Raw genomic sequence first — 15,733 nt, 5'->3', positions numbered from 1 at the left:
CACAATTGAAGGAAATAATTTCTCTTTTTGACAGTAAAAACTGAAAAAGGTCTCCATGGGCCATGAGTCCCTTCCAACCCCGTAACCCAACATGGAATGAAAGTGGCTGCTCTCAGCGTTCTGTCACATCATCTTACTGTCAACATTGATACTGAGAGCACCTGTAACACAGCAGGCACACACACACAAAGCCCAGGATGATGTCACTGAACAAAGACCAGAGGACAGAGACTGCAAGGACAGGGGTGCCCAGGCCACAGGGAGCAGGAAGGTATACATACAGTAGGTACTACGCATTCTTTGCACACAAAGAGCTGTGGCAGGAAGCTCACTGGTAACACAAGTAGTGCCGGAGATGTTGAATCGCGCGCAGGACTCAACAGCACTGTTATGTGGAAATCTTCTCCAGCACCATGGAAGTTCACCAGTTTGCGTCTCGCAGATTGTTTCTGCCAAATCCACACACTCAGCTCATAAATGTCCTCCAGGGGGACCAACTAACTGCTCGCAGCCTAATGGCCACAGAACCTGCAAGTGCTGCATGAAGCCCACGCCAGGCATGTGCCAAGGGCAAAGTTTGGACACCCAGCAAACTGCACATCCTGTCCACCCCTGACAGGCACTGAGATATCAGTGGAGCCCTTTGCTGAGTAACCCTACGTACAGTAAAAGCGATGTGTCCAGCGCTCACCGAGCACCGTGCCGCAGCCTTGCGGGCAGCTCGTTTAATCGATTCTTAACATTTGACAAAGACTAAAGAGTAAAGGTGGCCTGGAGACCTGGAGACAGAGCTCATCTTGGCAGGTATTACCTGAGGTGCACGTAGAGTATGAGTAGAAGTGAAAGGTTACGACCTCACCTGAGCTGTGTCCCAGGTAGGACACTGGACTTTTCTGAGGGAGCATACTCTTCATTCGGGTGGCCTCCTCGGGGTGGTTGAAGCGGAAGAAGTAGGATTTACCCAGGCACAGAGTGTACCCTGCAGGAGAGGCACAGCGAGTAAGCAACAGCGGACGCTCCTTTGTCCAGTCCAGGGGACAGGTCAGGAACAGCTCTGGGCATGTGTGCATCACAGGAAATGAGAGGTCACGCAAAGTGGGCACATCCCAATGTAACACGTGGCATGAGGCCTACACATGTATGGCCAATAATTCCGACTATTGCTTGATATGAACGAGCTGAAGCTGTGATCTCAAAGCGATTGAGAAAAGGACTCCTCCTGAGATGAGGATCTTCCTCACTGTCACGTTCAAGAGCCCAGCGTGACCACCTTCCACGGTCAGCACTTTGGCCCTGGCCTCCGTGAAGGAATGCAGCGGTGCAGATACGGAGATACTGAGCTGAGAGCGAAGGGAAGGCCCAGATGTGGCGCAAAGAGAAGGAAAAAGAGCTCATGGAAAAAAGGAGCTGCATGCCTCATTTCACATTTCTCGCTGACACCCCCACCCCCCACACAGACTATATCTCCTTATCCAAGCACGGATGTTGGACTACGAGAGAAAAGCACAAATTCTGATCCAGACTCATACAGCGCCCCTAAAAAGAGAAGCGAGGACTGAAGGCACAGCACAGTTTTGACTTGTTGATTGCTTCTTCTTGCAGACTTGTTAGCTTAGCGTATATTATTTTGTTTGTGTCACTACTCCTCCCGCTAGTTTACTCTCTTATTACTTACGACTGCCAGACACTTCTGCAAATACATGAAACAGTGCGATTACATGCAATTCTTAGCGTTAGAGCGCTGAACTCGCTACCTTCGCTCTGCCGCGAACAACATCATGACCACATCCCATCTGAGACCACACAGAAGACGCGATCTTGGAAACTGGGCCGCAGGGCCGACGTACAGGTGAGAGTGAAACGCCGCGGGCTACGACCTCCGATGCCCAGCATTTTCCTGTCCAACGTTCAGTCTCCGGACAACCGACTGGACGATCTCAGAGGGCGACTTAAATTCCGAAAAGATTTACGGAACTGCTGTGTTTTCTGCTTTACGGAGACGTGGCTCCCCTCCAGCACGCAGGACCACGCGGTCCAGCCCGAGGGCTTCTCCATTTACCGTGCAGATCGGACTGATTCATCGGGGAAAAAGAGAGGAGGAGGCGTATGCTTTCTTATTAACAACGCATGGTGCACGAATGTGGAAGTGATTTCACAGAACTGCACTCCGGACCTTGAATACCTTCCGATCAAATGCCAATCGTTCTACCTGCCCAGGGAGCTCTTGGCTGTGCTCACGGCCGCAGTTTACATCCCACCCCAAGGGAACACACACAGCTGAACGAACTGTACCACGTCGTCACTAAGTATGACAACAAGAACCCAGATGGACTGTTCATTATCTCTGGGGACTTTAACCAAGCCGATTTAAGGAACGTGTACCCCAAGTACCATCAGCACATCTCCTGCCCCACCAGAGGCTTAAACACCCTCACCTCGGGCAGTCAGATCACGCTCCGATTCTGCTGCTCCCGGTCTACAAGCAGAAACTTAAGCGAGAGGAGCCTGTGACGCGCACTGTGCAGCGCTGGACACCAGAAGCGGAGGAAAGGCTCCAGGACTGCTTTGACTCCGTAGAACGGGACATGTTCAGAAACTCATCCTCCAATCTGGACAAGTATGCCACAGTAGTCACAGACTTCAGCGGGTACCGTGTAAATGTCTGCATACCACGTAAAACAGTTCGCTCATTCCCCAACCAAAAACTGTGGATAACCGCCGAAATCCGAAAAAAGATCCGCACACGAACTTGCGCGTTTTAGTCCGGAGACACGGACGCGTACAAGAAGAGCAAGTACAAGCTTTGCAAATCCATCTCCAGCGCGAAAGGGGAATACAGCAGGAAGGTGGAATCAGAGTTTAACTGCACCCAAGATGCAAGTAGGCTGTGGCAGGGAATCCAAACATTAACAAATTATAAACCACAGAGGCGGTCATTAACAGGTGCCTCTGCGTCTCTCCCTGACGAACTGAATGCGTTTTATGGCCGCTTCGAGTTCGAAAACAAAGACCCCCCGCTGCAAATCCCCACAGTACACGATAGAGCCGGTCTCACCGTCTCTGTGGCACAGGTGAGAAAAACTTTTAGCCGAGTCAACATCCGCAAAGCTGATGGTCCGGATGGAATTTCAGGGCGAGTTTTAAAAACATGCGGTGAGCAAATGGCTGCTGTCTTCACAGACATATTTAACAGCTCTTTAAAAAGCTCAACTGTACCCACTTGTTTCAAAAACACCACCATCATCCCCGTTCCTAGAACAAAGTGAGCTGCCTTCATGACTATCGCCCAGTGGCACTAACCCCCATTGCAATGAAATACTTTGAGAAGCTGGTACTGGGCCACATTAAGGACATCATCCCAGACACTCTGGACCCACTGCAGTTTGCCTACCGCCACAACAGATCCACTGAAGACGCAATATCACACACACACTTCACACCATTCTGTCTCACCTGGATAATAAAAACTGCTATGAAAGGCTATTGTTTGTAGACTATAGGTCATCCCAACCAAGCTGATCCACAAACTACTAGGGGTAGGACTGAGTGCTACATTGTGCAACTGGATCCTGGATTTCCTCACCAATAGACCCCAGCATGTGCGGATTGGCAGTAATACCTCCTCCCCACTGATCCTCAATACTGGCACTCCACAGGGAAGCGTCCTGAGCCCGGTGCTGTATTCCTTGTTCACACATGACTGTGTGGCCAGTCACAGCTCCAACACCATCATACAGTTTGCTGACGATACCACCATTGTGGGTCTGATCACCAACAACGATGAGACGGCCTACAGAGAGGAGGTGAGGCTCCTGGCAGAGTGGTGCCAGGACAACAACCTGTCTCTCAATGTCAGTAAAACTAAGGAGTTGGTGATTGACTTCAGGAAATAGGATAGGATATGGTTCAGGCACCCATCTACACAGGAGGGGACATTATAGAGAGGGTCAACAGCTTCAAATTCCTCAGGGTCACCCTCACTGCCAAACTCACTTGGACTGAGCACACAGCATCAACCATCAAAAAGGCCCATCGACGCCTCCACTTCCTCGGACGTCTGAAGAAAGCCAGGATGTCCACTATAGTCCTCACCACTTTCTACAGGTGTGCTGTGGAGTCCGTCCTCACAGGGTGTATTACATCCTGGGGTGGCAGCTGCTCCATACAGGACAGGAAAGCCCTACAGAGGGTGGTCAAAACAGCTCAGGAAATCATCGGCACACAGCTACCAACAGTACAGGACAGCTACACCACACGCTACCTCAGAAAGATGATGTGCATCATGAGAGATCATAGTCACCCCGCACGGGCACTTTTCTCTTCCCTCCCGTCTGCAAAACAGCTTAGGTCTATTCGAACCCGCACAGCTAGGTACAGGAACAGCTTTTACCCCACTGCTGTAAGAATATACAACACTAACCAATGTGCTGCCTTTAGTAACTAAAGTTGGACTGCTCCACCCAAGCACATTGGTAAATTATACTGTCACTTTAAGCATTCTCATTCTCTCGTTCTGAGTTCTCTGACTGTCAACTGGTATTATTGTTACTACCGTTACCATTATTTATTGCTATCGCACTACTCACTGTCATTGTCATTTTTGTTTGTCATTGTTTTGTTTGTGCAGTATTTCTATTGTCTTTGTCCATAGTCTGCGGAGAAGCATTCAGGAAGAATTTCATGATACATGTACATGGTACTTGTATCTATGACAATAAACTTGAAACTTGAACTTGAAAAAGCACTGATTTCTCATATGTGGATAAAGAAGCTGGAGAATCAATCACCGCTAGCAGCGTGCAGACAGGTAACGTGTCCACGCTGTGTCTACTGTGGTAACATCTCGACATAGTCCACAGACTCTGTTTCCACATCTACTTTGCCGCACTTCTTTTCGTCCCAGGATGTCGGTGCACTGAGGGTTAAAGGTCAAAGTCCCCCCATAGTCTCTGTTACCTGGTCAGGTTCAGGTGAGGGTGGTGTGTGAAGACCACATTCTTCACTCGATAGCAAAGGAACAGGCACATGGGTTTGGGGGGGGGGCATTTCTTCTTCTTTTGTGCCACTCACATTATCATTCACTCATCCTTCTCCAGGAAAAGCAGCTTTGTGCTCAAACATCTCAGTGAGAGAGTGAGAGAGCTGCTTGTCTGCATGGTCCACCTCTGCGATGACAGCGGGAAGCACACACTACACACCTCCAGACCTTTAAAAGACACACACATGCGCACGCGCACGCGCGCACACACGCACCGTCTGAACCGCTCGTCCCATACAGGGTCGCGGGGAGCCAGAGCCTAACCCGGCAACACAGGGCCTAAGGCTGGAAGGGGAGGGGACACACCCAGGACGGGACGCCAGTCCGCCGCAAGGCACCCCAAGCGGGACTTGAACCCCAGACCCACCAGAGAGCAGGACCCAGTCCAACCCACTGTGCCACTGCACCCCCCAACCTTTAAAAGACCCTTTTTTAAAAGTAAACACCCCATAGAGGCAAAGTCTGACGATGCTCAGTTTTCACACACAGATCAAGAGAGCAGCGAGTGGCGGTGTGTGATTTGCTGGACTCAGAGCGATGGAAGCCAAAGCCACAGACAAAAGGCATCTCGCTGCAACAAGAGCACTTGTCTGTGCAGCTGCACTCCAGCTGCTTAAACCAAAACACATTCTCGACTTCTCAAAAAACAGCTTGACACGACATTGCCTGAAGGTGTGTGTGGTGGGGGGGTCCTAAGTACGGATAACAGGACCTCATGTGTCCTGTGTGGAACTATTTAAACTGTGAGCATGTATCTGCACTCATGAGGCCTAATGCAGGACAGGAAAGGAGTGACGTGTCAGCGGCGTTGCCACAAACACCCTGAAAGGAACATGAACACAGACGCATAATGAATTACCTCAACAATTCAGCAGAAAAACAGCTGTCTAAGCACCTCGGCCACATCATACCTGTTGGTATGCTGGTGTCATGGTGGAGACAACCTGAGCTTAAGCGCTTGAGAGGTGAGGAGAGGAGAGAGAAGGAGAAGTGAGGAGAGGAGAAGAGAGAGAAGGAGAGGAGAGGAAAAGAGGAGAGCGAAGGAAAAGGGGTGAGGTGAGGAGAGGAGAACGCAATGGAACCAGTACAAGGTAGGGCAGCTTCCCTGCTCGTCTGTTTACGTAAGCGATATGTTCTGGCCCCCTGGGAGCGCACGAGCCGTTAGCTCTCGGCTCCAAGGCACTTTAACCACTGAAATCCCACGAGGTCACGAAGAGGTGGAAAAATTGTGGTAAAGCGTGAGAAAACAACTCAAGATGCTGCAGCACTGATCATGGCACGGAACCCGAAATGGAGCAAAAGCAATTTAAAGAAAGCTCTTGGCTCATTTGTAGTGTCACCCCAGGGCACAGGAACAGCATTAAAAACATCTGTCTTCTTCAAAGAGTCGACGGGTTCGTTGTGCGCTTGTCACTGGGCGGGGCCAATCCTGGGACACGAGCGCTCCTTCGCCACCGTGTCCCACCACGTCCCGCCGCGTCTCGGGCCTTCAGTTCCTACAGTGACAGCCGAGTAGACCTGCCTGCTGCGGGCACCATGTTCTCCAGAGCAAGACTTCTCCCAAGTTCAAAGTCGGAAACACGTTTAGGTCTCACAGTACCTGGGTGGTGCGAGAGGAGGTGGGTTCGAGTCCCACTCAGTCTGTGTGGAGCTTGCATGTTCTCCCCGTGTCTGCGTGGGTTTCCTCCGGGTGCTCGGGTTTTCTCCCGCGCTCCAAAAACATGCTATTCAGGTTCACCCATAGTGTGTGAGTGACAGAGAGAGTGCGTTCCACTGATGTACGGATGAGTGACCTATTCTAAGTAGTGCATCTAGCAGTGTAAGTTACCCTGGTGAATAAGGTGTGTGAGCTGAACTCTAATGCTGGAGCTGCTCCTACTTTTGTTTTGATTTAATTTTTTAACCATACAGTCACAGTGACACACTGGTGTGGGGATGAGGGAACAGAGCAGGAATGACACTTGGCCGTCCTCTTGCTCCCTGCCCTGAGGACCAGTCGGGCTGCGGCTGGAGCTCAGCCCAGAGGGCACAGGGGACGTGTGTGCGGGCAGCAGCACAGTATAGCACGAGCCAGAGAGTTTACAGCACCAATTACACCAACACACACATAGTAGCAGTGCAATCACATGGGGAGCGCACGTGCGCACACACACACAAACACACACACACACACACACACACACACACACACACACCACTCTCGCTCACTTACTCACTCCCTCAGACTGTCTTGTGTTTACACCACACAAGCGGAATGTGCCAGGGAGGCAGTGAGTAACCGGCGGGAGAAGGAAGGAAACCAATACACATTCCCACACACACTTAATTCAGTGACCAATGAAAAAGCCTGAGCGAGAAGCAGAGGAGGAGAAGAGAAGGAGGTGTTGTTTGTGATCTCGTTCCCCGCAAGCCCGTCGGAAGCTCTGAGTCACGACGTAGCCAAGCTCCGCAGTCACCGTTGTAGAGAGGCGCTAATGACACCGTGCGCCGATGTCCCAAACCAGGCCCCGCTGGAAAGACACGCAGTTCGCGCTGTCCCCGGCTTCCGCGCGCCCAAACACCCATCGCAGACGGAGAATTCTTCTCTTACCTTCCGCAAGCTTTCTACATGGACGTTTCAGGACATTCACACTGCTTGCGTGCACGACTGCTCCCGTGTTACCGCGTCCGTCCACCCTTAGCAGTACTAAGTGGCAAATAGACAAGTGTATGTCTGTGCACGTATCAGCGTACGCCTTTTATTCCCAGTGCGTCATTCCCTCCTGCGCATGTGTGCACACACCTTTGTGTCTCTCCACTGGCACGTGTGCATTTACCTTGGGTAAGCTGGGTGGGTTTGGTTACCACGACTCCATCAAGGGCACACAAGTTTCCACAGGGATCCAGGGTGATGATACCTGCCCTGTTCTCAATCTGGCAGTGCTCCGCCTCAATCCCAGGACCCTCAATTGTGATGTCCTGGGGGACAGGAGCGTCATCGCGACCGATTCGAGTCACACCTGGAGAACACGAGCAGAGCCTCAGCGGGGTCTATCTGCTTGTGCGTAAGCCCTTATGGGTTTACTTCCTTACTGTGTTATTGCAATATTAACCTACTGTATGTGCTGCACTACATCTGGAGCACCTGCCCAGGATCAGGAACTAGAGGTGGGTAGTAATTGACATTTACTCTCTCACCTGTACTTAAGCAAATTCTTGGAGAAGTTGTACTTTTCGTAGCAATTTTTTTTTTTTTTTTTACCTCAACACAATGGACTTTTACTGCGCTGCATTTCTGTCTCCCTTTCATAATTGCTCAAAAATTTCCTACATTTAATGGTTTAACATTTTCTCCTTGAACGTAATCAAGTTAACAGTTGAATTGAAGTAAGTGACATACATACCTTCATTGAGGGGCAGCAGGGTGATGGCCACACTAAGACGACCACTGCCCAAGCTGACAAGATGGGGTGTCGCCGTCTGCACCTTGAGACCCTTCCCAGTGTCAATGAGATCCAGGGGTGGACTCTGTGTGGACCATGTGGTGAAACACACACACACACACACACACACACACACACACACACACACACACACACACACACACACACGTTTCGGTGAGTGACAAGAGGGCCAGGACTCATGAAGGGCTACACATGTTCGTGCACGGAGCTGCAATAAATGCAGTCCATGCTTTCGGGGAAGTTTAAATGGAGAACACAGAGTATGTGGGCTGCTCAAGGGCTGCTCAAGGGCTGCTCCGGGACTACTGCCAAGCTGGGGGAAGACGGCAGGCCTACCTTTGGTGAGGACAGGCTCTGCCGGTCAGACTCCGGCTGTGACGGACTCTCGGGGCGACTAGTTGACTCCGTGCCCTGTTGGAATGGAGCGGAACGGGTTCAGCTTCGGCAACCGTGGACATCATACCGATCGCCGAAATGGCTGAGTGACGTCTCCAGAGCCAGGACCTCGTCTGCGCTATGAAAGTGCAGCCAGGAACAAAAGCTGCACCCATCCGTGATGCGAGTCTTATAGCGACACAGAAGAACGTGAAATGGTACGAATCCTATTTTTCATGTGAGTGTGTGTGCTAATGGCGTGGAGTTGTGTGTTGAAGAGTGTGTTTGAGGCAGAGGGAGAGCGCACCGAAGGCCACATGAACTGAGATCACTGCAAAAACTTGCTCAACCACAGACGTGCCCATCGGAGGGATATCACATAATATACTGTACATTTCTAACGTTCCAAATATTTTTCATAGCGGATCTAACGGTTTGTTCCTCTAGCGCAAAATGTTATGTTGAACGATGCAGTGATGACAGTGACCTATGTTCATGGAGTGTGCAAACGCTAGCTGTGCCCGGGGACAGACATCAGAGCCTCAGGCAGGCAGGTACATGTAGGCTCCGTTTTGTTTGTTTCCCTTTCACCTTCAGTGCTCAACAGGTATGTTGCCCTGAGGAACCTTTACAGCAACAAGCCCCCTTCCTGCCCCCCAAAGTGCACAACCATCAACTTATCTGCTTGTGTGCTTTGCTTCCAGGGAGGACGATGGGTCATGACGGCGCTGGCAGGTTGACTGGTTTGGCCCGATGTGCACAACCGGGCAAGAGGAGACAGTCATGTGTTTTGTTCAGCGGATGAGAGAAAGAGCTCAGTCAAACCCAGAAGACACAAAATGCTCATGAGGAACTTGAAGTGCAGCTGTAACACAGATCCTGTGCTTCAACATACTGGCAACAGCACAGTGATGATTAGAAAGGAGTCGCCCCGAAACAGCACGTGGGCAGGACATCGAGACTGGCTGGGCTGGGCTGGGCTGTGCTGTGCTGTGCTGGACTATGCTGGACTGGGTTTTAAACAAATATCTACATCCATCATCCATCGCCTTTCCTTCACTTAGAGAAACCATAGCAAAAAAAGCCCACTTTATGGGCTCCCACCCAGAAAGGACGTTTGTCCGCCACTTGGACCTTTGTTTCTGTACTTTTCATGCACATTCTTGCGCTGCTCAATTATCCGCAGCTTCTTTTTTGCAACAGGTGTCCAATTTCATGAAGGAAAATAACAATAATACAACTATGCTGAGTGGTTCACAAAGTCACTGTCCTTACTGTGACCGGTCACTTCCTGGGGTGACGGTGGTCAGCGGGACAAGTCACTGCCGGGGACGCCGGGGCGTTTAGCGGGATCACACCGCTCAGTGCACTTCTAGCGCTCCCATCTGTGAAACTCCTTTCCGAGGGGGGAAGCTTAGTCTTTCCGGACCCAACAATTCCAACGGGAAACAACCCCCCCGCCCCCCCCCCGACTCTGGACTACTCCTTTCCAACAGTGTGACATTGTTCTCTCAGAAAAAGCAGCTATGAAATATGTACATGTCTCTTCATCTGCATGAAAACTGTGTTGGAAGAGAGCTGCAGCTGAATACTTCACTGCAACAATTAAGCGCATTGCAGAAAAAAAAGGTACGTACTTCCAGGTGAAGAACTTTGGCCATGACTGCAACCACCCTGAGGACTCAATCTGGAACCTGAGCGTGTCGCTCCCTGGATACATCTTAGTCTTTATTCATCACGCCGCCAGCTCGTTGCGTTCAATAAGTAAGGAACCGACAAGCATGAAAAACAAGTCAACTTTGTCCTCCCTCGCCGCACTCAGAAGCTCCAGCGTGGCCGAAACGTAAGTTCTGCAGTCCCAGAACAGGCAAGGACAGTAACGCTTGGACACCTTTACCGTTTCATTTCTCGTAGCGTAGGACGGATTGTGTCCGGGGGGGGGGGAGGAGATCCACCTTATACGTTCCACCCGGAGCTCCGTGTCCCGCGCCATCCTCACTTACACGCTCTGATGGAGCTGCAGCCACGTGATCCCCCCCTTAGACACAACAAGGCTTCCATCCTGCCGGGACTTGACCTGGACGAGCTTCTTCATCTCAGCGTCAAAAGGAACACGGTGGGCAACCAAAAAAACAACAAGAGGAACAGAAAAAAACCACAACAACAAAACAGCCTTTGTCTCCAGTCTGACGGAGGATCTGCGCTACTGGATCCCGGACCGGACCGGATGGGGGGGGGGAGTGCAGTGGGATACCACACTGTACCACACTGTACCACACTGTATCCCACCGCACCATGGCATTGTACCACACTGCACCACAGGCTGCGCGTGACTCACCATTGTTGAAGATCGCCGTTATGATCCGCACGAGAGGCGAAGCGACACGCGACACCGCGTCTCTTCCGACAACTTTTCTCGGAGCTCGCGCTGCTGTACGACGAGAGACTCGCGCGCCCGTGCGCTGGAATGAGCAACAGCTGGACAGGGAATCGAGGGGAGGGGCGTGGACACGTGGGGTGGAGGGGGGTTTCAAGCGGAACGTCCAATCGCGAGAGATTGGAAAATAAACAAAAGCAACAGGTTGTCCACACACACACGCACACGCACACGCACAGACAGACAGACAGCCGGAGCTGGGAGAGTTATGAACGTATCCAGCAGTAAACTTTAAAGCCGGGCCGTAGGAAGGAAACGGGTCGCTGGACGAACTGCCAACTGGAACAGAATGTAAATTCCTCCTAATAAAAACTGCAGAAAAACGTTCCGAAAATAAAAAAACCCCGAAATATGAATTCCAGCGAGTAGCGCTGCCGTCTCACAGCGCCGGGGTGGTGCGAGAGGACGTGGCTTCGATCTCCCCTCAGTCTGTGTGGCGTTTGCGTGTTCTCTGGGTGCTCTGGTTTCCTCCCACACTCCAAAGACATACTGTTCAGGTTTACCCATAGTGTGTGTGTGTTCCATTGACGTATGGATGATCTAGCAGCGTAAGTCACCTTCGAGAATAAGGTGTGTGGGCTGATAACACTGACATACAGAGCTCGCTTTGGAGAAAAACGTGTGCGCTAAATAAATAAATGGATTGTAGCGCGCAGCGCCGTGGGTTTGGATGGGGCGAAGAAGGACGCGGAAGCAGCGTTCATAACGAACGATCTATTCGAACACCGGCACAAGGGAAATGATGCTCTCGGTCCAATGACCCCGTTTCCTCCAAGGCCTATACTTACAACCAGCCTACCTAGCACCCCTAGGTTCTCTCCCAACACACTGGCAGACACGGTCAACCCACCGTTTCCCCCCGAAGTGCCCCCAGCGGTTACAAACATTATTTACAGATTTCCCATAATGCAACTATTTACATTAAGCACACACTCCCTCCTAAGACAGTGACGCGGGGTCGTTACAGTTACAGTATTTGCCCAATTCCTCAGCGTACCGCCGGGTCGACGTTCCGGCCCAAAGTGAACCGAACGAACTCCGTCGGTACGACGAGCTCCGATCCACTCGGACCTGGACGTGAAGTGGAGAGACGACGTCGCGAGGCAGCGCAGCTCGTGCCGAGTGTTCGCCGCGTAAACAGGAAACCGCGACTCGTGCCCGGCCCTGTAGCTACGTTCTCACAGTCGAGGCTCAGGAAGCCTTTTTTCCCTCGCTTTTAGAAGGAATGCGGTGCGGCGGCGAGAGGAAGCTTGTTTAAACTCAGTTAAGAAGAGAAAGGAAAAGAAAAGCAGCGAAGCCCTCTTCAAAGGAGGAATAAAATGTGTTGTGTCGGTAACCGTAACGGCATTGATTGGGCGCGCGCGCGCACCAGGCTGCAGGAATTTCCCGCCCGTTTGTCTGTGAGACTTTTTGTGGAGGTGCTGCGATAAATACATCACATTCCAGTTGTGGATTTTAATGTATTGTTTTAGTTGTGTATTATTGATAACTTTACTAAATAAAGTTTAAAAAAAAAAGAAAAAAAAACATCACATTCCAGTTATTTTCACAGAGTGCTGAACATGCTAAGGTGGGAAATGGTAGAGTACTCCTGTGCGGTTACCACACGCACACAGAGACACAACACTGAACAGACAACAGCAGAGAGGAAAACAAAAAACTCCCTGCAAAGAAAGTGAACAGTAAACCAAGTCCAGAGCACATAAACCCTAACCTGATACTGGAGAGTTATTGTCAAAGTGTAAAGAGTAAATCTTCCCCATGAGATGCTGATGCTCGTACTGATATGTAAACGTTTGTTCTGAAGCTTTGCTGTTCGGAAGGCAGCTTCGGGCTGCGCTGCGCGCTGTTGATGTTTGGAAAATATAAAGGAGAGACGACTCGACAAGCGGCACGTTGTCCTTAATGAAGCTGGACAACACGCCCGGCCAAAGGCCGCCCGCTCCACCCGTGCATCTGAACACTTCTCAACCGCTGCGCTACTGCTGAGAGGGAGTCTTCGGCCGGAAGAGACGTTGCTCTAAAGGCGATCGGTTCCTCCTCTCATTCCGGCACCGCGACACCCCCCACCCCCGCCCTTCTTCTGTCTCGGTCTGTCTCTCGCGCACCCGGAGGAGGGTCAGGAATGCTGCGGGAGAAGAACAATGATCTTCAGTAGGAGCGGAGCTGTACGTCATCACCGGGAGGCTGCGAAGACGGTTTCCCCGAGAGCTCCGGAGACACGTCGACGGCGAGTCCGCAGCTCAGCAGGAGGTGGCAAAAGGAGCTCGGAATTCCTTGCTGGGTTTCACTCCGTCCGCTCTGGGCTGTAGGACGTGTAAGAACGAGAGGCTGGTCCAGTGTGTGAGAACTCCTCCTGAGCTCTTAAGCTTCAAGTCACTCTGGAGAAAAGCATCTCCTAAGTCCTGCAAATGTGAGATGCAAATTACGCGTGAGGACAGTTTGAGACATCGCCGGCTCACCGTGTCACGAACGCTCCGGTTAAAAACTTCGAAACGTTCGTCGCCGTTCCGTTTTCTAACATTTTGTCCGACGGGAGTGAAAGCGGGCCGTGTTTCCGCACCCTGCCGTTAGCAAGAATAGAGACAGCAGTGCGGGAGCTCCTTCGTGTCTTCCACTTGCTTCCACAGTGTTTACACCTTTTTTTCTGCTCTTGTTTATGGAATGAATGGGTGAACAACCAGCATTAAACAGGGTTTGCGCAGAGAATACAATTTTACTTTAAATGAAAACCTTTATGAAATACTCTTGTTTAACTATATCGTACATCACCCGAAACCGCTTGTCCCATGGGGGGGTCACGGGGAGCCGGAGCCTAACCCGGTAACACAGGGCATAAGGCCGGAGGGGGAGGGGACGCGCCCAGGACGGGACTCGAACCCCAGACCCACTGGGGAGCAGGAGCCGGTCAAACCCACTGCGCCCCTTTACCTATATCATTTTTTCTTAAAAAAAGAGAATCTTAGCTGTAAATAAATTGGGGGATATGTTTAACTTCTCATTGGTTGTGTAGATAAAGTTGAAGAACACTGAACAGTAAGTTCTGGAGATGGTTATTTTCAAAAATTTTAAACGAACTTTAATGTAGTTCGAAGTCAATAAAACATAATGAAAGTGTAACACACTGTCATATTGTGGCATGAGGACCAGTGTGTACCCTGCTTCACACCACATGCTGCTTGTATAAAACAGCCCTGGCTGAATGTATGTATTATTCAGCTTCTATTGATGGCAACTTTGTGGTAAAAGTGACTTTGGAGTTACAAACAAATCAAGTTATGAACAGACTTCCATTCCCAATTGTATTTGTACACTGAGGACCCAAAGTACTGGCAATTTTACTTTGGTTCAGTTTGCGTAAAACTCGGATAACCAGGGCGAGTCTCAGAGGAAGAGAGTACGGTTCTAAGCGGCGCACTGGACGCTTTAGCTCCTGCTGGCACAGCACCGCGGTAACATGGGCAGCTTGTAGCTGTGCTGGAACTCAAGAACTGTGGTTCAGCAGTGAGGCCAAGGAATGTACCTCTGACCTCCTTCATGTGGGAACATGACTATGAAGCTAAAGGGAGAAACTGCCTGTTAGTGGTCCAGTGACCTTGTGGACCTGGACCTGGACCTTGTGCGCTCGTTCCCAAGGCACCGGTGGGACCAGACCAACTGACTGGTCGCGATTTATCCAGTCACCTTCCTGTGAAACGATCAGCTGTCCACACTTACAACAAATTTACGTGACCATTTTATCTACTGTGTGTGCAAACATTTGCCCAGATGATGAGTAACACATAGATGCAGAAAGAATAGATGGAAAGAGGAACTATACACTCCTTACTCTGTGCTCTGCTAGTGCTCTGTGTGAGGGGAATATTCTGGGTTTCTAGTGTGTGACAGGCGTGAAGAAACTGGCAGCTGAGACGGTGTCTGTGCGGCAGACTGGAGATCGGCTCCCGCGAGCCTGTCCGCGAAACTGCTGAAGGACAGAAAAGAGCATATGGAGCAAGGGGCAGCAGGCAGCATCGCAGTCAAAGCCTCTGCCTTGAGAGCGGAAGACGCGGATTTGGATCCTACGTCCTGCTTTGGCGCCCTTGAGAAAGGTACTAACTCCGAATTGCTCCATGGAAAATTACGCAGCTGTGCGAATGGGACGAGTCCATCAGGGCGCATCCAAGTGGTGCGTGTTCATACTCATCGTGGGTATCGAGCGTCCACCCCATCGCACCTTGGCGCTGATTTGAAAGACCGGCCTGTCTAGGTGTTTCAGCGCTCCTCACGGCACCTTGAGGTCAGGAAGAGCGGGATCACATGGCTGTGGGCCTCGTCGAAATGAATAGTACCTCATTATTACTCGCACCTGTGCTGCTCAGACGAGCGGCCGGTTACCTTGAGGGTCATGCAATCAGTCACATCTGTGAACTCACACACTTCTGCTATGGTAAAGACGGT

The 15,733-nt window shown here is 50.9% G+C and overlaps 1 protein-coding gene across 4 annotated transcripts in view; it reads right to left on the bottom strand.

Annotated features, from left to right (window-relative positions):
• The window catches only part of phldb2b (pleckstrin homology-like domain, family B, member 2b), a 35,680-nt gene extending 24,065 nt beyond the window's left edge, over positions 1 to 11,615 (bottom strand). For all 4 annotated transcript variants that reach the window (XM_029248812.1, XM_018761236.2, XM_029248814.1 and 1 more), the window contains exons 1-5: positions 11,195 to 11,615; positions 8,818 to 8,892; positions 8,422 to 8,545; positions 7,855 to 8,037; positions 860 to 979 (exon numbers count right to left, since the gene is read on the bottom strand). In XM_029248812.1, the coding sequence (XP_029104645.1) occupies positions 860 to 979; positions 7,855 to 8,037; positions 8,422 to 8,545; positions 8,818 to 8,892; positions 11,195 to 11,197 (505 nt within the window). In that variant the 5' untranslated portion in view covers positions 11,198 to 11,615. The remainder of the gene's footprint in view (positions 1 to 859; positions 980 to 7,854; positions 8,038 to 8,421; positions 8,546 to 8,817; positions 8,893 to 11,194) is intronic.
• Between the last annotated feature and the right edge of the window lie 4,118 nt (positions 11,616 to 15,733).

The sequence above is a fragment of the Scleropages formosus genome, chromosome 24 (assembly GCF_900964775.1).
Source record: "Scleropages formosus chromosome 24, fSclFor1.1, whole genome shotgun sequence".
Classification (NCBI taxonomy): Eukaryota; Metazoa; Chordata; class Actinopteri; order Osteoglossiformes; family Osteoglossidae; genus Scleropages; species Scleropages formosus.
Note: the sequence above shows the minus strand (reverse complement) of the source record. Positions and strands in the feature narration are given on the sequence as shown.